The sequence below is a fragment of the Anolis carolinensis genome, chromosome 4, assembly GCF_035594765.1.
Source record: "Anolis carolinensis isolate JA03-04 chromosome 4, rAnoCar3.1.pri, whole genome shotgun sequence".
Lineage (NCBI taxonomy): Eukaryota > Metazoa > Chordata > Lepidosauria > Squamata > Dactyloidae > Anolis > Anolis carolinensis.
Genome location: NC_085844.1, coordinates 247,729,086 through 247,751,822, shown reverse-complemented (window position 1 = coordinate 247,751,822; position 22,737 = coordinate 247,729,086). Strand labels below are relative to the sequence as shown.

The window sequence follows — 22,737 nt, the reverse complement described above, 5'->3', positions numbered from 1 at the left end:
GCAGTTCAAAAACATGCAAATGTGAGTAGATAAATAGGTACCACTCTGACGGGAAGGTAACAGCACTCTATCCAGTTATGCCGGCTACATGACCTTGGAGGTGTCTATGGACAAAGCCAGCTCTGTGGCTTAAAAATGGAGATGAGCACCAACCCCCAGAGTTGGACACAACTGGACTTAACGTCAGGGGAAAATCTTTGCCTTTACCTTAGAAAGAAAAGTGGCCATGGGTATAGATCAAGCACGGGCAAACTTGGTCTTTCCCGGTGTTTTGGGCTTCAACTCCCAAAATTCTCAGTTTGGGATTTAAAAGGGGACTTTAGTGCATTTATTCCCAATTCTGTGCTGTCTTTTTTCCCTTTTATTTGCTTCCAAAAGACTTTTTCCTTCCTGATTTTCCTAACTGAAGTTTATTTTCAGTCCAAGTGACCCTCTTCATCCCATTCTCCCAATTCTGTGTATGTTGTTGCACTGAGACTTAATATTTAATGTTTTAGTTTATTGTGTGGTTAAATTCATTTGATTTACGTCCAAACATTTCCCTTGATTGGCCCTTGTTTCCTTACCTTCTTGTGCCGACCTTAAGTGCTAGTTAAATAAGGGAAATGCGCTTTTTCGTAATACTTTTCAATATGTTTGTTTTTTAAAGGGGGGGGGGGTAAACGAATCTAAATATTTTTAAAAAGAAGAGATGGGAAAAATAGGTGTATGGGATTAGTGGTGCATTACTGTGTCCAATGCTGAGCATTGCAATTGAAGGGAAATGTTGACAAGCTGGAATGTGTCCAGAGGAGGGCAATTAAAAGGATCAAGGGTCTGGAGAATAAGCCCTATGAGGAGCGGCTCAAAGAGCTGGGCATGTTTAGCCTGCAGAAGAGAAGGCTGAGAGGGGACATGATGAGGGCCATGGATCAAGATGTGAGGGGAAGTCATAGGGAGGAGGGAGCAAGCTTGTTTTATGTTTCCCTGGAGACTAGGAAATGATGGAACAATGGCTTCAAACTATAGGAAAGGAGATTCCACCTGAACATTAGGAAGAACTTCCTCACTGTGTGAGAGAGCTGTTCAGCAGTGGAACTCTCTGCCCCAGAGTGTGGTGGAGGCTCCTTTTTTGAAGCCTTTTTTGAAGACTTTTAAACAGAGGCCATCTGTTGGGGGTGCTTTGAATGAGATTTTCCTGCTTCTCAGCAGAATGGGGTTGGACTGCATGGCCCACGAGGTCTCTTCCAACTCTACCATTATATTGTTTACACTTCACAAGCGTCATTTAAAAACCAGTTTAAGTGACATGGCTCCATCCAATGGAAATCTGGGATATATAGTTTGGTGAGGGATTTCAAATTCTCTGTTAAGGAGCAGTAGTTCACATTCTAACTATTCAAACAAGTCTCAGATTTCCATTAAATAGTGCCATAACAATGAAAGTGTTATCCGACTGGTATTATTCTAGTGTTGATATCTCCTTGGCTGCTGCCAATGATGCTGGAGAAGAAGAAAAAAATGGGAGGCATTGCTATTTACTACTTATCATATAAACATTTCTTTTCTCCAAATTGACTTGATTCTTTTCAAAACAATAATGACAGTGTTAAGCTGCTAGTTAGATTCTTCGCACATTGAGTTGGATTCTTAGAACGGAATGCTTGAATACCTGGCCTACCAAATGTTTGAACCGTGCTGATTTATGCCATTGTTGTTTCTTTATGCAAAAAGTGCGGAAATGTGTGTCAATTGGAGCCAGGGTTGTTAGCTTGAAAAAGGAGCTTGCGCAATTGGATTCCTGAATTCTCGAAGGCTTCCGCACGTTGTCCTTCAATCAAAACGTGTTGGGTGGCTTTCAACCTTTCGAAACAAAATAAAAGAAATTTAAAACATGCTCAAAATATGGAGTAAAAGCAGCGTACAAGCCTAGAAAGCAACTGCAACTCAAACTAAAAGAGATTGTCTTTTGCTGAAATAACATCAACGTAGGTGCCAAGGCAGCCCACCTGTGGAGAGCAATTGATGAAGGAGGCATCACTCATGAGCAGAACTCACTTGGTGCTTCTCAGTCGGTGGGTGGGTTGCCACGTCTCCAGGCACTTTCCAAAGTCTTCGGGAATTACTGTTTTTCTCCGGGACCCCAGGCAGGGATGCAAATAGGGTTTCCAGGATTTCAAAATAGCAACGAGGGAGAGTTGATGTTTATGATGTGCGGCAGCAAGGCATGGATTTGACAATTAAAAAGCTGGAATGCTACTCTGTGATTCTAAATTGATCTCAGTGGGGGTTCCTGCTAAGTGGGATTCTTAGCACTCAGAATCAAGTGGCCTGCTTATGTTATGCATACAGTTCCACCCAAAGTAAATATAAATCTGCCCAAATACGCATCTGCCTAATGAAATTGATTACTCAGGGATAACTGAGCCGTGGCAGTGCGTGAAATGGAAACTTGACAATTAGACTACTGTAATGCACTCTATGCAGGGCTGCCCTGGAAGGCATCTTGGGGTGCATCTACACCAGTGGTTCCCAAACTTATTTGGCCTACCGCCCCCTTTCCAGAAAAAATATTACTCAGCCCCTCCTGGAAATTAATTTTTTAATTTTTTTAATAGCAATTAAACAGAAAGATATATGTACAGTAGAGTCTCACTTATCCAACACTCGCTTATCCAACGTTCTGGATTATCCAACACATTTTTTTAGTCAATGTTTTCAATATAACGTGATATTTTGGTGCTAATTTTGTAAATACAGTAATTACTACATAGCATTACTGTTTATTGAACTACTTTTTCTGTCAAATTTGTTGTATAACATGATGTTTTGGTGCTTAATTTGTAAAATCATAACCTATTTTGATGTTTAATAGGCTATTTCTTAATCTCTCCTTATAATAATAATAATAATAATAATAATAATAATAATAATAATAATAAAATAACTGTATTTTTATATCCCGCCCCATCTCCCCGGAGGGACTCGGAGTGGCTTACATGGGGCCATGCCCGACAACAATACAATAACAGCAATAAAACAATAAAACAGGATCGGCAATAAAACAATGTCGCATCAATATTTATTTATTATCCAACATATTCGCTTATCCAACGTTCTGCCGGCCCGTTTATGTTGGATAAGTGAGACTCTACTGTATTAATGTTTCTACTTTTTTTGTAAAATATAGTAAGGCAAGGTAAAGGTTTGCCCTGATGTTAGGTCCAGTCATGTCTGACTCTGGGGGTTGGTGCTCATCACCATTTCTAAGCCGAAGAGCCGGCGTTGTCTGTAGACACCTCCAAGGTCATGTGGCCGGCATGACTGCATGGAGCGCCGTTACCTTCCCGCCAGAGCGGTACCTATTGATCTACTCACATTGGCATGTTTTTGAACTGCTAGGTTGGCAGGAGCTGGAGCAACAGCGGGCGCTCACTCCGCTCCCGGGATTTGAACCTGGGACCTTCGGTCTGCAAGTTCAGCAGCTCAGTGCTTTAACAGACTTTGCTACCGGGGCTCCAAAATTTAGTAAAGAAAGGTGTAAATTAGAAACATTGAAGTTTGAAATTATGGAACTATTTTTTGAACTCAGAATAGAAAGGTAATACAAAAAAATTAAAACATTCAAATGCACCTGTGGCCATCACCACCCCCCTGGATTGCTGCAGCGCCCACCAGGGGGCGGTAGCAGCCACTTTGGGAATCACTAATCTACACTGTCGGATTGATGCATTTTGACCCAACTTTAACTGCCACGACTCAATGCTAAGGAATCATGGAAGTTGCAGTTTTACAAAGACTTTAGCCTCTCTTTTTTTGCCAAAAAGTGCTGGTACCTCATCAGACTACAACTCCCAGGATTCCAGACCATTGAGTTTTGGTAGTTAAAGTGGAATCAAACTGCATTAATTTTACAGTGTAAATGCAGTCCTGGAAACTGCTATTGCACGCTCATAAAAATGCTACAAATAGGCTGATGTCAGAAATGCTACAAATATGAGGGTTGAATGAAAAGTAATGCCTCCACCTTCGTAACTCCTCAACAGATGGCAGTCCTGGTATGCGGCAGTTACTGGCTTGTTCAGGAGACTCTCCTCTACATTTCCATTTGGCGGGAAGCCTTAGCATTGAACAGTTGTGTTGTTAAAGTGTGAAGTATGGAACGCTGCACAGGCAGTCGGTCAATGCAACTTAAGCAATGTGCAGTCATTGAATTCTTGACAGCAGAAGGTGTCACCCCAAAGGAGATTAATCAGAGAAGGCAAGCTGTTTATGGGGATTGTGTTGATGTGAGTACTGTGCGTCATTGGGCGAGTAAGTTTGAAGATGTTGAGGTAGGAACATCTGACTTGCGTGACAAAGAGTTGTGAAACCACCAATTTTCACAAGCAAAATGTTGACAGATTGATTCAGGATGCTTGTTGTATCACTCAGAGAGAAATGTCAAGCATAATCGACATTTCACAAGAACGTGTGGGTCACATTATTTCTTTGCTTGGCTATTGGAAGATCTGTGCACGATGAGTCCTGTGAGACGCTGGTTGCGGAAACAGAGTGTCGACTTCTACCGTGATGGCTTTAGAATGTATCCAATTGTCTGGTGATTATGTGGAAAAGTGAATAATGGTAGTTAAAGTGCACATTCTAAAGATTATTTCTGCATTTGATTTATTATAATATTCCCATCCAAACAGAAGTAACGAAGGTGGAGGCATTACTTTTCATTCAACCCTCATAGGTTGATGTCAAGAATGTCCTATAAAATCCATATAGCAGTGGTTTTAAAGGAATTGCACTGGCTGCCAATACATTTCCAGACTGGCTTCAAGGTGCTGCTAATGAAATGTCAAACCCTAAATGGCTTGAGATGTTTGTTCCTGAAATAGTGCCTCTCTGTATACAGACCAGCCCAAAATTTACGTTTTCTCGGCATATCCTCTCCTATGCCTGATCATTCAAAATAACATTCAGAGCAAAGACATGGAGCAGGGCCTTTTCTGCTGTGGCACCCCAGTTATGGAAAATGTTCCCCTTGGAGGTTCAATTGGCACCAACATTGCTGCCATTCTACCATCACCTGGAAGAGTCAATGGTCCAGTTGAAGTTGACTATAGAGCCACCCTGAAGAATATATAGATCTTTCTGTTGCTATTATCTCAGGTAAAAAATAATGCTTTTCCATATGCAGTTTTTCTGCTATTTCTCAGGGACCTGCACCCATCAAACCAACATGTGGAAGTCATATTGTACCGCATACAACAATTCTAAGTCATTTGCCAGCGAACAACTGAGAAGGCTGTTTCCCATGTTCTCATTTGGATGTTCCATTCTATATTGGAGGTGGGACTGAGAGAAAGCCCTCTTCTGAAGATCTTAAAACTCAGCCAGGCTCATATTGGGAGGAATGACCGTTCAGATTTTTCTCCAACCAAGCTGTATATGGCTTTATAAGTCATAAGCAGCATTTTGAATTGTGCCTGGAGATGCAATTATTTTGGGCCTTCAATTGAGATGCACTGAGGTGTGGAAAGCAGTGCTTGAAGTTGCATGCATAACCACTCTGGTGAAGGTCTTCAGATTTTTCCTTGACTCTTTTCAATTTGCTCTCATTCGGGGGAAAGGACAACATAGGATCCCAGTGGTTGGTTGTAAAATAGTGGCTCTGAGCTATCAAACAGCAACAAGAACTTGTTAGGAGGAGTTTTAACATGGTTGTCTGTTTTTTTCAGGCATGGAAGAAGCGGTGGTGGTCCAGCCACAGAATTTTATCTCAGTCCAAGTTGGAGGATCTCTCAAGCTGGAATGTCGGGTGGCCGATCAAACTCCACCAGGACCTGTGAAGTGGTTTTTAGGAAATGATCCGCATCGGAAACTTATCTATCAAGACAAGCTTCGTGACCAATTTAAGAGAGTTACACGTGACAAAGAAAGCTCTGGCACAGATTTCACTATCACCCTCCATAACGCCACTCTTGAAGATACTGGGATCTATTACTGTGTGAAGCAGATGAAAAAAGCTCATGGAGATGACACAGACTGGGAAAGTGGGCGAGGAACTCAGGTGGTTGTGACAGGTAAGTGGTAGGAGCTACAGCAACATTGGTTTCCTTTGTAGTCTTTTATATGGCTGTTTCAGACCATCCGATCTATCTTGGACTACAAAACCCATCACACTCTGCCATTGGGCATACTTGCTGAGGATAATGGAGCTATCTGGAAATGAACAATCTGATTTGGGAAGGATGATCTAGAGATGGTGAGGAGTAGTTATTGTTAGAGAAGGAGCACTGGGTAAAAATCATAGAATCGTAACATTGGAAGAGACCACAAGGACCATCCAGTCCAACCCTCTTATTTATTTATGTATTTATTTGCAAAATTTCTACCCCGCCTTTCTCAACCCAGGAGGGAATTCATGGTGGCTTACATATAGGCAGCTATTCAATGCCTTAAAAACAGAGTACAATTCAAGTCAACGTTACAAGAGAATTATAAAATACATTTGTAATGAAGTATGAATTTTTGGTTTACAGATGTTATGTTTAATTGTGTGTTTGTGTTTTAAAAGGTATTACAGTTGTTTGTGTATTACAGTTGTTGCATCTCAGCACTCAGAGGCTGGTTGCCATGGAGAAGTAGGCGGAGCCAACTACCGTTTTGTTGAAGAAGTGCATAGTTTAAAAAAGGGATTCAGTCTGTGCTCTGATGAGGCACAGGGAAGATTTATCCTAGGTTGAGGGGATCAAGGAGACTCAATTGTTCATTTTGAGTCGGTTTAAAATAAGTTTGGTGACTTATTTAATGTAGTCTGTGTCCTGGTAAGGAACAGAGAATCTGTGATCATATATCACAGGGGTGACTGCGGTTTAAAAGTAGCAGAGGAAGAAGTTCTAACTACTTTTAGCAAAAGAAGTGACACTTTAGGGAGTTTGACTCACTTCATTCTAGCATTGTAACTGTTAATAAAAGTGCCTCTAAGTGAGAAACAACATTGTAACCACTAAGTTCTGTGCCTGAATAAACTTGTTATTGTTCCTCCAACATCTAAGCCTCTGTCGCATATAGTATAAACCGAGTTGCGTTACCATCTAAAGTGAATAAGAAGAAGAAAGAAAAAAAAGTAAAAGGTCTCCTCTCTGAGTCCTTGGTGGTTGTATCTTCGCAACATAAAAACAATTAAAACATTTAAAACAGTACACAGTTAATCACATAATCAACAAGTGTAAACAGGTCGTTCCAAGAGTCATTGCACATCCATCCATATATGTCTATTGCACAAGTTCTCCAAAGTCTTTGTCACAAAGCCATGTTTTTACTCCCTTACGGAAGGTTAAGAGGGAGGGGGCTGATCTAATATCCCTGGGGAGGGAATTCCACAGCCGAGGGGCCACCACTGAGAAGGCCCTGTCTCTCATCCCCACCAATTGCGCCTGCGAGGAAGGCGGGACCGAGAGCAGTGGCTGTCCAGACGATATTAAACTCCGAGATGGTTCACAGAGGGTGATATGTTTGGACAGGTAGCTGGGCCAGAACTGTTTAGAGCTTTATAGGCTAAAGCCAGCACTTTGAATTGTGCTCAGTAGTAGACTGGCAGCCAGTGAAGCTGACATAACAGGCGGGTTGTATGCTTCATCTTCTGCCATGCAAGAATGCACAACCTCTGCTTTAAGAATTCCAGAGAAGGAAACTCCACCATACTTTGAGGAAACATATTCCACTATTAAATAGCTCTTGCCACCAAAAAGTTCTTCCTAATGTTTAGGTGGAATGGTGCACATGATCAAACTCAATCTTATTCCAGATTTTTCAGAGACAACACAAAAGGGGTTTTTAATGTACATTCACATATTGCCACCAACTTTGTAGTGCCGGTTTCACACTCATCCCATGGTCAGTACCTGTACTTTTTGTAACTCATAGACCTATAAAAAGATTGACCTCCTGGCCCACTGAGAGCCACCATGGTATTGTGCAGACATGGGAAAACTTCAGCCCTCCAGGTGTTTTGGACTTCAACTCCCACAATTCCTAACAGCTGGTAGGCTGATAAGAATTGTGGGAGTTGAAGTCCAAAACACTTGGAGGGCCCAAGTTTGCCCGTGTCTGGTATAGTGGTTTGGATGTTGGCTGAGAACTTGGGAGACCAAGGTTCAAATGTATCAGTATGCCAGGGACAGTCCTGATTTATCCTCTGCTGCCCCAACTTTTAACCTGCTTTTAAAACAATACAGTTTCTTTCCTTCTTCCACTTCTTACCTTTGTCCTCAACCTACTTCAATTGCTGCCAACACAATTCAGGATCCAGCAATTTTGTTGTTCTTGTTAACTTCCTTAAGACTTTGACTTATGGTGATCCCATGTTTGAGAGACCTCCAAGTCACCCTTTCTTCAGCAGTCCTTTCCAAGTCTTGCAAACTTAAGGAATCCATGGCATTCTTGGTTGTCCATCCTAATGGAATATGGTCTGTCTCTTTTCTGGCTGCCTTCTACCTCACCAAGCATTATTATCTTTTCTAGTGAGTCCTCTCTTCTCATGATGTTAGCATAGTACAACAGTCTAACCATCTTGGCCTCTAGGGAGGTTCAGATTTGATTTGCTCTAGAACACATTTACTGAATTTTCTAGTAGGCCATGGTATCCTTACAATTCATATCTAGCATCACATCTCAAATGAATTTATTTTCTTTGTATGAGCTTTCTTCTGTTCAGCTCTCACAACCATACAATAAAATTGAAAAATATGACGGCATGGACCATCCCAACTTTAATATTCAATTACATGTCTTGATACTTCAGGAACTTGTCTAGTTCCTTCATAGTCCCTTCTAACCTCTCATCTTCCAACTTCTTACTGTTATCATCAATGAGAACAAGGCATGGAAAATGTTCAACCAGTTCATTATCTTCATCATCTACTCTTAAGCTATGTAAATCATTTGAAATGTTATTTTTCTTTTTGTAATGTTCAGCTCTATACCTGCCTTTGCATTTTCTTCCTTGATTTGTCCAGTAATTGTTCCACATCTTTGCTATTTTCTGCCAGTTAAATTGTTGATGTTCCTTCTTCCAATTTTCACGTCTTCTTCCTCTGAGTCTAATCTTGCCTTATGCATATATTTTCGGCATACAAGTTAAATATATATTAGTGTGATAAAATGCAATCAAATTCTGAAATTGCTTAGCCTCATGTTTCCAGTTTTTATCTGTTTGCTATTGAAGGGGTTTTGAGCAAGTTACTTTCTCTCAGCCTCCGAGGAAGGCAGTAGCAGATTTTTTTCTGAATAAACCTTGCAAAAATATCAAAAATCCTTGAGAGGGTTGCCATAAGTCAGAGTTGACCTGAGGACACATATAAACAACACAATCTGGCCATTACACCATCATTAATATCATGACTATGGAGTAAATCCAGAAGAATGGTAACCCTGTGCTTCTAGGACAGGGCAAACATTTCTAGGTACAGTTGTGGGATATTTCAATATGAAAGATCAATATGATATTTGGATTTTTGGCCCTTCTTCATACTTATGGCAAGGTAATTCCACTTTAAATTCCAGAGTTCACCTCAATGGAAAACTGGGATTTTCATTTCTGGAAGGCGGACTAAGAACTCTCAGCCAGAGCTCTAGTGCTTCTCCAAACTACAAGATTACAGAGACTCAGCAAGGAGAGATAAAGTGGAATTATAGAGTGCATCTACACTGTAGAATTAATGCACCATTTTAACTGCCATAACTCAACACGATGGAATCATAGGAGTTATAGTCTTCAAGATCTTTAGTTTTCTGTGCCAAAATGTGCTGGTGCCTCACCAAACTGTAGGTCCCAGAATTCCATAGCAACGAACCATGGCAATTGAAGTGGTATCAAACTACATTAATTTAACAGTGTAGATCACGCCTGTACAACCTGTGGCCCTTCAGATGTTTGGGCGTCCAACTTCCAGAAGCCATAGCCAGCTTGTCCGATTTCTAAGATTTCTGGGAATTAAAATCTAAAACACTTGGAGGGCCACAGATTGGGCAGGCCTGATGTAGAGGCAACCATAGTGGTGCAGTTATGTAGTATGAAAGCAAATGTGCCATTGTACCAGGTGGCAACACCAGGCCAGACTGTAATGAGGTCAGAGCCTGAAAATGCAGAACACGTTAATTGATCATTGAGCAGCGGCAACGCTAACGCAGTCACTGTTGTGCTAATACATTACTTAATCATGGGTGAATTGATAAGGAAAATTAATTGGCAGTCATTAAAATGTGAAGAGACATTTTGGGAAGTAATTCATGGCAACAATTGTTCACCACCAAATTAGAAAGCATAATTATAAATCACGAAAAATGACCTTGTAAGGCCCTCCTTCATTACAACCGTGCGGGTGGAATATAATCCTCTGCCTGAGCAGATAGTCTTGAAGTCACAGATTTGGAAGGGTCCCATGTAATCTGCATTGAACTGGATGATATGGCAGTGAAGCCTCTTATAATGCAGTTTAATTTGCATTATATGAATCTACACTAACCATATAATGCAGTTCAAACTGCATTATATGGCAATGTAGATGGGGCCTTCGTCCGACCCCTTGTTTCTGCCCAATATTCTAGTTTATCAAGGTTCCTTTGAATTTTTTAAAAATAATTTTTATTGAATTGTTTTTCAGGTGCAAATAATAAAATTTAGGAAAATGGTAGTGGGAGGGGAGGGAGGGGGGAAGGTAAGGAATGATGGTATGGGGAACGTGGGCAGAAAAAGTGGGAGGAAAGGAGAGAAAAGAAGAAAAAAGAAAGAGAAAAAAGAAGAAAAATATAAATAATGATGATGATGATGATGATAATAATAATAATAATAATAATAATAATAATAATAATAATAATAATAATGAAGAAGAAAAAATAAAATGGTGTGCTTCCATTCTTCTTTGTGGTGATCTTACATATAGTTGTTGCGTATACTAAAGCCCATAATCCATATCTCTCTTTTTTGTTCTTTTCTTTTCTTTGTGGCTGTTTCTCATTGTCGATTCTATCAGTTGTCATATGAGGTTCCTTTGAATTTTGTTCCTATCTTCCAATGGGTTAACTATCCCTTCCAGTTTTGTGTCATCTGCAGACTTAGAATAATAGATTCCTCGAGTTGGGAAGAAACATCATGCCCATTATCTACTAACCTATAATTCGACCAACTCTGTTGTGCTTTTTCTGCACTATATAAAAGGCAACTTTCTAATAGTGATGAAGTCATGTGATTGTTGAGTGGCAGAATATTACTTAGTCATTGTGCTGAATTTCTGAAATAAAGGCAAACTAGAACTGCTTTCCTTCCAGTACTCTAGTGGATGCTCTTGAAGCTGTTTCACATACTGGGAATATGTTTCTGTCGGAAGTTACTGTCATGACTCCTTTGAAGTTATGCCATAAAGGTCAGCATAGAACATACAATTATTGTATATATATATACTAGCTGTGCCCGGCCACACGTTGCTGTGGCAAAGTGGTGGTGGTATTGGTTAAAAATTGTTGTGTAATTTTTATTTGCCGTTATTTGTATTTTTTTATTAATTTTATTGTAAGTTATCTTTTTATTTATTATATTTTATTATTTTCTTGTATTATTTTTTGTTATTTTCTGTTATTATAGTATTTTATTGTATTAATTTTTTAGTGTTTTTAATTATTTTTAGTGTTTTTATTATTTTTTATTGGGTTGCTAGGAGACCAAGTTGGAGGAGCTTAGCCTTCTAACTGGCAGCAGTTGGATAAAAGCAATTATTCCTCTCTCTCTAATTAGGACTTTATTTTTCTTTTCTTTTTGTTGTATCAACTTAGAGCTGTGGATGATGGGTTGTGTTGTCAAATTTCGAGGTTGGGGGGCCTGTAGTTTTGTTGTTTTGTGGGTCACCGTGATGCCACCACTCATATATATATATATATATATATATATATATATATATATATATGTGTGTGTGTGTGTGTGTGTGTGTGTGTGTGTGTGTGTGTGTGTGTAATAGAGACATACAAGGTTTATAGAAGATCATTTGGCTGGAGCAATCAAAGGGAAATGAGGGAATGGAGGAAAAATAAAAGGGATATTTTGTGCTTAGGGTTAGATGCAGTACAAAGGGCAAAGGCTATGATTGATGAACTACGAACATCTGAGTGTGTAAGGCCTTTTATAAGGATCGTTCGGTAGAGATCCTAAGTTTTCAGAAAGAATGTCAAGAGCAAGCCGATCTTGCAGTTTGTTAACAAATAAAGCACTATTTGAAATATAATAAGACTTTGAAACAAATGGTTAGGCCGCTGGAAAACCTGCTAGAAGACCTAGCAATAGGTCCTCCAACATAACTCCATATGCTGGCACTGGAAGCCAGATAATTAAATGGCATTCAATTGTATCTACAATCCGGCCAGGAACTCATCTCTTGTAGATATGAGTATCTATCTACCTATCTTATGGATTTGTAGATACGTACGCACTTAGCAGCCAGTTTAAAAAATTGCAGATGTCAACACTACAAACAATGGAGTTTTCAAGTCCAGGTGGCTCCCCATATCCACAGATTCTGCATTCATAGATTCAACCATCTATGGCTTGAAAATATGAAAAAATAAAACCAAAAAGGAAATGTTCATTTTGCCATCTATATATATAAAAGGGTAATTGAATCACGGTACCGGACAAAACAACTAAACTAAACACCCCACAACCTCGAAAATTGACAGCACAACCTCTCATCCACGCCTCTACGTTCATACAACAAAAAGAAAAGAAAAATTAAGTCCTAGCCGCAGCAACTTCTATATAAAGGACAACATTTGACAAGAGACTGTAGTGTCCATGGGTTTTGGTATCCACAGTGGGTCCTGGAAACAAATCCCAGTGGATACCAAGATCCAAAAATCCGCAAATGGACCTTAGCTTTTGACAGAACACATCCAATTCAAACAGAAAATGCCATGTTTGATCGTTAGTATTCTTAGTTAAAAGAGAATGAGATAAGAGATGATGGAAAAGACCCTGGATGTTTCCTGTCATCCAAGAACAAAGCTCGGAAAATAGAGTTTTAGGTTTGGCAGTTCCCAGAATCCAGAATCCCCTGAGAAGGGGTGTTCTGGGAGCTATAATTCAAAAGTAGCATTCCCAGACTATGAAAACATATGAAAGGCATTGAATGTTTTGCCTATCTGTGTATGTTATAATCCAATCAGAGTCCCCTCGGGGAGATAGAGCAGAATATAAATAAAGTGTTGTTGTTATTATTATTATTTGAATGATCAGCTCAGATATTCAGCCTGATGTTGCTGTGCTTATCTCTAGCTTCCAAGAATGACCGCTATATCATCCCAGCAGTTGTTTGCGTACTCCTCGCTGTCTTGCTTACTGTGGTCATTTACTTTTACATAAGGAAAAAAAGAGGTAAGTGTCCGAGGATTTCAGACTCTATCATACATGGAGATGTGGAAAGAGGATCGTGTAGGTTCAAATCCCTCTTAGGAATAATAAGAATATTTTTAAAGTATTCTAAAATAGGTTGAAAAGGTGTTTCCTAAGTGGCTAGAAACCCAGCTGAGAACAAGCCTGGACTGATGAAAATATTTGCACTTTGGGACTAATCCTATGCACTTGGTTGTTTAGTGCAGGAAACAGCATTTTTCTGTACAGAAAATGCAGTTTTCCAAGAAATGCTGTTTCCTGTGCAGAAAACCTATATATGAGTTTTGTGCTGAACAAATCTCAAAGTGTGAAGATGTTATCAGAATGGGAATGTAGCTAAAATGACTCATTGTTTGCTTTGAGAAAAAATTAGGAAATAAGCACATATTCAGTCTATTGTCGCAGGCTTTCATGGCCAGAATGACTGAGTTGCTATGAGTTTTTCAGGCTGTATGGCCATGTTCCAGCAGCATTCTCTCCTAATGTTTTGCCTGCGTCTGTAGCTAGCATCTTCAGAGGTTCTGTTGTCAGTGAGGCAAGTGGAGTGTATAGATACCAGGTAGATGCCAGACACAAATGCAGGTGAAACATTAGGAGAGAATGCTGCTGAAACATGATTTTCTTTTGTTTTTAATTGTGTCAGAAGCAAATTGAGAATATACTGCATTTTGAATTGTAAATTAATAAGAATAATATTGAAAAGAAAACATGTATAGGTAGATGAAGGGTGTGTAGTGGAGAGATGTATAGTGAAGTTGTAATGGAAAAGTTAAAAGACTGATGGGAAATATGCTTGGAGATGTTCTTGATTTTTTTTGTTGTTGTTGTTGTCGGATTTTATGCAACGTGATGTGTTTGAGATATCGTAGAATGAGGAAAATGTGAGCTTGTACATTTGGATTGATAAATTAATAAAAACAAATTTTAAAAAAAGAGAATATACTGCAAGTTGCTTATGGTGTGAGAGAATCAGCCATCTACAAAGACGTTGTCCAGGGGACACCCAGATGTGTTACCATCCTGTCAGAGGCTTCTCTCATGTCCCCACATGGGAAGCTGGGGCTGACAGACAGGAGCTCACCCCATCTTGCAGATTTGAACTGCCAACCTTCAGATCTTCAGGTCAGCAGTTCAGCTGGCACAAGAGTTTAACACATCCTGCTGAAATAAGGTCATACAGCCCAAAAAACTCACAGCAACATACTTAGTTAAATTAGCATAAAGCGGTACCTAAATTTCCTACTCAACAGATGCAACTGTCTTTTGAGCTGCTTAGGTCAACAGTGAGCTAGGCTATTAATGGTCAGGAGCTTAATCCGACCCGGGATGATGATGGTTCGGATTTTGCTCAACCTAATTGTTCTCAGAAATTAAAACTAAGACCAAGAAGAGGCATATTCTTTGGTGGTTGGTGGCCTTCCATGTCACTAAGATTTAAAGCAGCTCCTCAAGATGCAGAAGTCTATCCCCAAAATAGCTTCAGCAACTTGGAGAGTTCCTTTAAAGTTTCCACCAAAACCATATGAGATTTCTTACCATGGAATTCACTAGCTTCGATTGCCTTGGATCATGTCCCCATTTGGGTGTCAAAACCAACCTTATAGGGTTTTTACTATGAGTCTGTCTACACCAGGCATGGGCAAAGTCGGGTTGTCCAGGTGTTTTGGACTGCAGCTCCCACCATTCCTAACAGCCTCAGGCCCCTTCCTTTTCCCCCTCCGCCGCTTAAGCGGCGGAGGGGGAAAAGGAAGGGGCCTGAGGCTGTTAGGAATGGTGGGAGTTGCAGTCCAAAACACCTGGACAACCCGACTTTGCCCATGCCCAGTCTACGCTATAGAGTGAATGCAGCTTGACTCCAATTTAACCACAGTTGCTCAATGGTATGGAATCCTGGGAGCTGTTGTTTTGCCAGGTCCTTAACCTACTCTTTCAAAGAGTACTGGTGCCTCACCAAACTACATCTCCCACATTTCTATAGCATTGAGAACTAGTGCCATTCTGAACTGCAAATGCATCCTTGGAGTACAACCTGACCTCTTGTAGGGAAATTGGGGCTGCTGCAGCTGCCTTTATTTCCTTGGGTGAAAGAAGGGATTTAAATGCAATAAATACCTTCAAATTAAATTTCAAATGCTATGTAATTAATCCTGCCCTCTCTTCTCCTGTGTGTGTGTATCTAGGTTGGAACAGTGGCACCTCAAGGTCTGTCTGAATTATATACCCTTTAATTAACTTTTCCTCTTATTCGGAGGGAGGTGCCGCGGACATTCGGGGAGCCGCAGTAATTTGGCAGAGCGGTGGCCCTGTAGCAGCTTGGATCCAGAGAATATGACACCAGCAGTTTTACGCAAACAGCACAACCGGGTCCTCTTCTCATTTTATGTTTCCCGAACAGCATCCGCTTGATCTGCGTGCCAAATTACTTTTGAATTGGAGAGGAGTTTACAGAATAGTCCCTGATATGTCAGTTGATAGTTTTCCTTTTTGTAAATCATGGGATCTGCTTTGGATTTTAGTCTGAATTTGTATTTGTTTGCCCAAAGGTGTAATTTGGGGATTGGGTTCAGCACCTTGGATAGCTTTTCTGATGTCCTGGCTCAAACCCAATACTGCTGCCTTACTGTTCCCATTAGAGTCCCCGGTGGTGCAGTGGGTTAAACCCTTGTGCCGGCAGGACTGATGACTTGAAGGTTGGGTTACTGACCTGAAGGTTGCCGAGGAGAGCATGGATGAGCTCCCTCTGTCAGCTCCAGCTCCATGCAGGGACATGAGAGAAGCCTCCCACAAGGATGGTAAAAACATCAAATGAGAGAAGCCTCTCACAAGAATGGTAAAAACATCAAAACATCCGGGCATCCCCTGGGCAACATCCTTGCAGACGGCCAATTCTCTCAAACCAGAAGTGACTTGCAGTTTCTCAAGTTGCTCTCGACACACATACACAAAACTGATCCCATTGTCACCCCTGGTTTGCCATGGCAGTTTGGGCATGAGGGAAAGAGAAGAAACCCTTTCTCCAGGCATGTCCAAACCTCTGGGCATTCGAAAAATCTCTCCATAGAAGCCCGACTAAGTCCTGAAGATCAAAACTAAGTCTTTTTTTGGCCAAGGGAGTTGCCGTTCTGCGCCAAGGAATGCTGAAGCCTGCCATTTGCATAAATTTGGCTTCTGTGCATAATTTATTTCCCCCGTTTGCAGAGACAAATTGCGGCTGAATGATGCAGGAGGCCGGCGACCGAATCCCTTGATCTTTCTATTTGTATTTTCCATCCGTATGCTATTTGTACTTTAATGCATCGGCAGGGACTTCCAAACTTGATTGGAAGAGTGGAGCCAGCAGAGCATGGAAAATTGACTTTTGTTGGCTGGGGGATTCTGGGAGTTATCATCTGAAAGAGTAGCTTGCGGAAACCGCATGAGCAAAGAGGTGAGAGCGGGAGAAGGCTAGCCTTGCCTTTCAACTGCATTTCCATCAAAATGCAACCCTCTCTCAATGTTGTTATTAAATATTTCAATTTGCTCCAACTTTGGAGCTAAAAGCATATTTGGGAGGGAAGGAGCAGGAAAGGTTCAGGTAGATTCTCGTTCCGTTACAATAATCCTGCATCAAAAATAAAAATAGACAGCAGGTAGAGTTGCCATGAGGTTAGGAGCAGCCCAGAAGAATTATGGCCAAAATGTGAGGCCAAGGGAGGAATTCTGGCAATGTCATGGAGTGGGTCAATTCCTGAAGAGCAAATGGTTTGGTGCATGCAATGCTTTGTTCATGAAGATGGGATAGAATCATAGTTGGAAGAAACCCAAAGGGCCATACAATCAAACCTCATTCTGCCACGCAGAAATATACAATCCAAGCCCTCCTGACAGATGGCCATCCAACCACTGCTTAAAAACCTCCAGAGGAGGAGACTCCACCGGACTCCCAGGCAGCATATTTCAGTGTTGAATGGATATTACCATCGGTAAGCTCTTCTGAATGTTTAGGTGGAATCTCTTTGAATCCATTGTTCCATTATGTCCTAGTTTCTGGAGCAGCAGAATGTATTTATTTACAACATTTTTACTCCGCCTTTCTCACCCGTGGGGACTCAAGGCGGCTTACAAACCGGCAAAATTTAATGCCCAAATAAATTCAATAAAAATCAACAACACAATTAAATCAATTAGCGATACATAATAAAAACATTGTACAAAGCTTAAAAACATATAAATATTTAAGTCCATTCGTTCAGCACCTTGCATGTAAACCCTTAGTTCAGACCATGTCAAATAATAGTATTTATATTTACTCATTAAATGTTTGTTCACAGAAAACAAACTTGCTCCCTCCTGAAATATTAAACATGGCTATCATGTCTCCTCTCAGCCCTCTCTGCTCCAAGTGAACTATACGTAGCTCCAGAGACTAGAACACAGAGCAATGGATACAAACCCCAGAAAAAGAGATTCCACTTGGATATTAGGAAGCACATCCTGGCAATAAGAGGTGTTTGACAATGGGATATGCTGTTCTGGCGTGTGCTGGAGTCTCCTTCTCTGGAAAGCTTTAAATGGAAGCTGCATGGCTATTTATTGGGAGGGCTTTGATTGTGTATTTCTGCATGTTCAAGGGGTTGGACTGGATGACCCTGGGGGTTTCTTCCAACTATGATTCTATGATTCTACCCTTCTACGGCTTCTCTGGAGCACTCAGTGGCAAAAAGAGTTGAACCGCTGAGCTGCTGAACTTATTGACTGAAAGGTTGGTGGTTTGAATCCAGGGAGCAGGGTGAGCTCCTGCTGTTAGCCCCAGCTTCTGCCAACCTAGAAGTTCAAAAACATGCAAATGTGAGTAAATCAATAGGTACCACTCTGGTAGGAAGGTAACGGCGCTCCATGCAGTCATGCCGGCCACATGACCTTGGAGATGTCTACTGACAACGCCGGCTCTTCGACTTAGAAATGGAGATGAGCACCAACCCCTAGAGTCAAACACGAAAACCTTTACCTTAACCTTACTGCTACTCTAACAATGACTAGTACTCTCCATCTAATTTAATCTTCTCCAGTCAGGTTGCCTGTTCCCAAAGGAGTTGACCAACAACTCCCATCATCTCCAGCAATGGACAAGTATGATGGGGTTTTTTTTAGTCCAACACATCTGGAATCCAAATGGTTGGGGAAGCTGTGCTTAATGCTCCCCAACACTACCATTGTGCGGTGAGATCTCTGGAGGAAGTTAATGGAAGAGGGGAAAAGATATAAAAATACACTTTAATCCACCGATTAGTCCTTTTTCATGGCAGTGGCAAGAAGGTAATGAATCCTGGCTTTTCCTGGCAGGGAATCAAGGCTCCATTGTTACCGAATTAGGCACTGAGCGAGGAGAGGGAGAAATCGGTTTCCCTGTAAACATCCCTGAATACTGTCAAAACCTACAAAAGGGATAAAATGCAAGGTATCCACTAGAGGCTTCTAATTTGTATTCTCTGTGCTTTTTTCCTCCCAGGTCTGAAACTTCCCTTTCAGAGAGTACAAAAACTCCTAATCAGGTGCGGATAAATATATTGGTATTCGCTCCCTACTTCCCTACAGATGGGGAAGCCACAAAGGCCGCTTTTTGAAGGATCTGTTTTGTATGGGGAAAGGCTCATTTCAGACACTGAAATATTGGCGTACCGGTTGAGTATCCCGCATCTAAAATACTTGGGACCAGAAGGGTTTTAGATTTGGAATTTCCCAGTGGATTTTGCAACATATTCATCCCTCCGCATTTGCTGGGGCCAGGAGCACAGGACTCCCATGAAAGTGAAAAATCGTGGATTGCTATACAGTTGACCCTCCGCATTTGCAAACTGAACTTTTGCAAATTTGATTATTCATTAATTTGATTAATATCCTCTTTCTGGGAAACTCTAGGTCCTCTATTATAACTCTGTGGTCAACTTCCATGATGGAGTTTCTGCTGGAAGCTGAGCATAGAATTGCAAAGAGAGCTAAATAAATTTTTAAAGCTACAGCTCCCAGGATTCTATTGCATTGAGCCAAACTGCATTAATTTTACAGTGGAGATACACCTTTAGCCTTATTCCACTTTCATATTAGCATAATTCTAGTCCTGCTACAGATGTGTTAATGGAGGAGGGCAAAGTGTTGTCAAAGGCTTTCATGGCCGGGATCACAGGGTTGTTGTGTGTTTTCCGGGCTGTATGGCCATGTTCCAGAAGTATTCTCTCCTGACGTTTCGCCCACATCTATCGCAGGCAACCTCTGAGGATGCCTTACCCTCCCTTATCAGTATTTACTTTTCCAAAGCCCCCCTCGCTCATAACCAAGGGAATGCTTTGAAAAGGAAAATAAGCCCTTGCAAGTCAGGAAGAATTATATATATATATATACACACACACACACACATACATACCCATTAATCTTATAAAAGCATTTTCCCCTGAAATATTTGTTAATCTCTGCTACAGATATATAACCATTTCCCCCTGCAAGCCTTTGCAATCCCCATGTACCTTTATATTTGTATCTATATATCTACATTAATTTTATATATGAATTTCTCCCTCATATGTTTGCAAGTCTTTGCAAATCTTATATACATATAGATATCTAGAGATTTCTATGTACCTGTATATCTGTATCTATGTGTATACATTATTTTATATATGAATTTTTGCCTCACATGTTTGCAAGTCTTTGCAAATCCTATACAGATATAATTATCTATATATAGAGAGGTGTCTAGATAGATAGATATGAATATAGATATATAGGTCTTGTAAATATTGCAGGGGAAATGCACACATACACACATAGAGATTTCTAGATAGATATAAACATAAATATATTGGGCTTGAAAATGTTGCAGGGGGAAAATGCACATATATAGAGAGAGGATTTGAAAAAGTTTCAGGGGAAATGCATATGTGAAATTAGTATATATAATTATAGATCTATATCTAGCTCTGCATTGCTTATGTAAGCATTGAATGTTTGCCTGTTACTATGTTGGAAATTGGCCTGAGTCCCCATGGGGAGATAGGGCAGGGTACAAATGAAGTTGTTTATTATTATTATTGTTATTATTATTATTATTATTATTATTATTATTATTATTATTATTATTTATTGTTAATATCATATTGTTTTTGTTGACCCTACTTTTCCACTTACAGAGCTAGTTTACTGTTTTTCTTTGAAATACAGTAAATATTCAAAAACCTTTAATCTGCTGATGCCTCATTGGGATCTATTTTTATTTTGAAATTTACCAGTAGCTGCTGCATTTTCCATCTTCAGCTTATACTCGAGTCAATAAGTTTCCCCAGTTTTTTGTGGTAAAATTAGGTGCCTCGGTTTATATTAGGGTTGGTTTATACTTATATAGGGTTGGTTTATGGGCCCCTGGTGGTGGCGCAGTGTGTTAAAGTGCTGAGCTGCTGAACTTGCAGACCGAAAGGTCCCAGGTTCAAATCCCGGGAGCGGAATGAGTGCCCGCTGTTAGCCCCAGCTCCTGCCAACCTAGCAGTTCGAAAACATGCAAATGTGAGTAGATAAATAGGTACTGCTCCGGCGAGAAGGTAATGGCGCTCCATGCAGTCATACCGGCCACATGACCTTGGAGGTGTCTGCGGACAACGCTGGCTCTTCGGCTTGGAAATGGAAATGAGCACCAACCCGCAGAGTCGGTCACAACTGGACTGAACGTCAAGGGAAAACCTTTACCTTTACCTTACCTATACTCGAGTATATACGGTAACTAGTACAGGAGGATTTTAGGAGGTTGCTATCTCCAACATCAATGCTATGGAAGCAAGGGGAGTTGTAGTTTTACGGTCTAGTCTCTTCTGCCAAGAGTACTTGTGCTTCACCAAACTACAGCTCTCAGGATTCCATAGTATTGAGCTATTACAGTTAAAATGCTAGCAAACTGCATTATTTCCATAGTCTGACGTCATGTTCTGCAGCTTCCCTCTTATCTTAGAAAAATTTAATTTTTATTCTTGCAATTCCCATCACCCCGCAACCCATATGGAGGATTTTGAGGGTTGGAGTCCCCAATACAGAATGGTTTTTCCACCCTCTTGTGAACCATACACTGCCTTGGCTTTAATGTCTCACAGAATGAAGTCATAATTCGTTTTCCTTTCAGCAGTCTGGCGATAAAGAGATTGTCTACACTGACCTAAAATATCCAGAGAGATTACCAAGAGCCAAGACAAGCGGCCTACAAGCAAGTTCTGAATACGCCGCCATAAAGATTAGACCGACTATTTCTGGGTCCATCAATGGAGAGAGAAAGGATGCTTCTCTGTCTTGACAAAAGACACGCTGGAACGAAACTATGCCAGTGCATGAAGCCAGGAAAGAAAGGAGGTTGCACATTCAAGAAGATTCTGTCCTTCATGTCTACACTAAACTGTCCTTTCTTTTTGCCCCACCAGCGGGGAAACTCAGAAAGCTGTTGAACGTGCTGCAAATGCAAACTCTACAACATTTCACAGGACTTTATTGCCCTAATATGCTGTTCCACAGAAGTTAATAGTGGATACATATTGGGATGAACACCTTTGATATTGCATCTCTCGCTATTTACGCAATCCGCCGTGCCATTGTCCCACTGTCCTATTGCCACATGGCCTCATAACCTCACCTTCTCACATTTCTGCTTCTCCTTATCACCATTATTTACACAGTTATAGCAGTGATCAATTAAAAAGAACTACAACATGAATCATTTTGGATTTTCACTCTCCAGACAGAATTCCCTAAAAGTTTGAATGATAACAACTCTTATGACTGTTTTTTATTAATCTGTTGTATTTCTTTAAATGTGACTCATGAGTTAATGCCACACACTGCTTCATAGAATACCTATGTGAGATTATTTGCTATTTAAACAACAGGTTGAGCCATTTAGGCTCATACTCGTAGTAGAATAAAACCTGAATGCAGAGTATCATTGATTTGAAACAGAACGCTTTGTAAGTATAGACATATCTTTTCATTATTTTATTTTTTATCCACAAGAGAACAAGTTGTAAGCCACTGTATGTTCCCAATTGGTTCCCCAATATCTATGAAAGACTTTACAGTTCATAGAGTACATTCTTGAATTGTTTGAACTAAATAACAAAAGTTAATACACTCACTTATCCAACGTTCTGGATTATCCAACACATTTTTGTAGTCAATGTTTTCAATGCATTGTGATATTTTGGTGCTAAATTTGTAAATACAGTAATTACAACATAGCATTACTGTGTATTGAACTACTTTTTCTGTCAAATTTGTTGTATAGCATGATGTTTTGGTGCTTACTTTGTAAAATCATAACC

General features: G+C 40.4%; 1 protein-coding gene across 4 annotated transcripts in view; it reads left to right on the top strand.

Moving 5' to 3' along the window:
- The window catches only part of LOC103280815 (tyrosine-protein phosphatase non-receptor type substrate 1), a 33,932-nt gene extending 11,799 nt beyond the window's left edge, over positions 1 to 22,133 (top strand). The window contains exons 2-6 of one of the 4 annotated variants that reach the window (XM_008120954.3): positions 5,709 to 6,053; positions 13,295 to 13,393; positions 15,592 to 15,613; positions 18,900 to 18,942; positions 21,555 to 22,133. In XM_008120954.3, coding sequence (XP_008119161.2) covers positions 5,709 to 6,053; positions 13,295 to 13,393; positions 15,592 to 15,613; positions 18,900 to 18,942; positions 21,555 to 21,719 — 674 coding nt within the window. In that variant the 3' untranslated portion in view covers positions 21,720 to 22,133. Of the gene's footprint in view, positions 1 to 5,708; positions 6,054 to 13,294; positions 13,394 to 15,591; positions 15,614 to 18,899; positions 18,943 to 21,551 lie in introns of all 4 variants that reach the window. The other 3 variants (XM_008120952.3, XM_008120957.3, XM_008120956.3) reach the window with 3 other exon arrangements.
- The last annotated feature ends 604 nt before the right edge of the window (positions 22,134 to 22,737 follow it).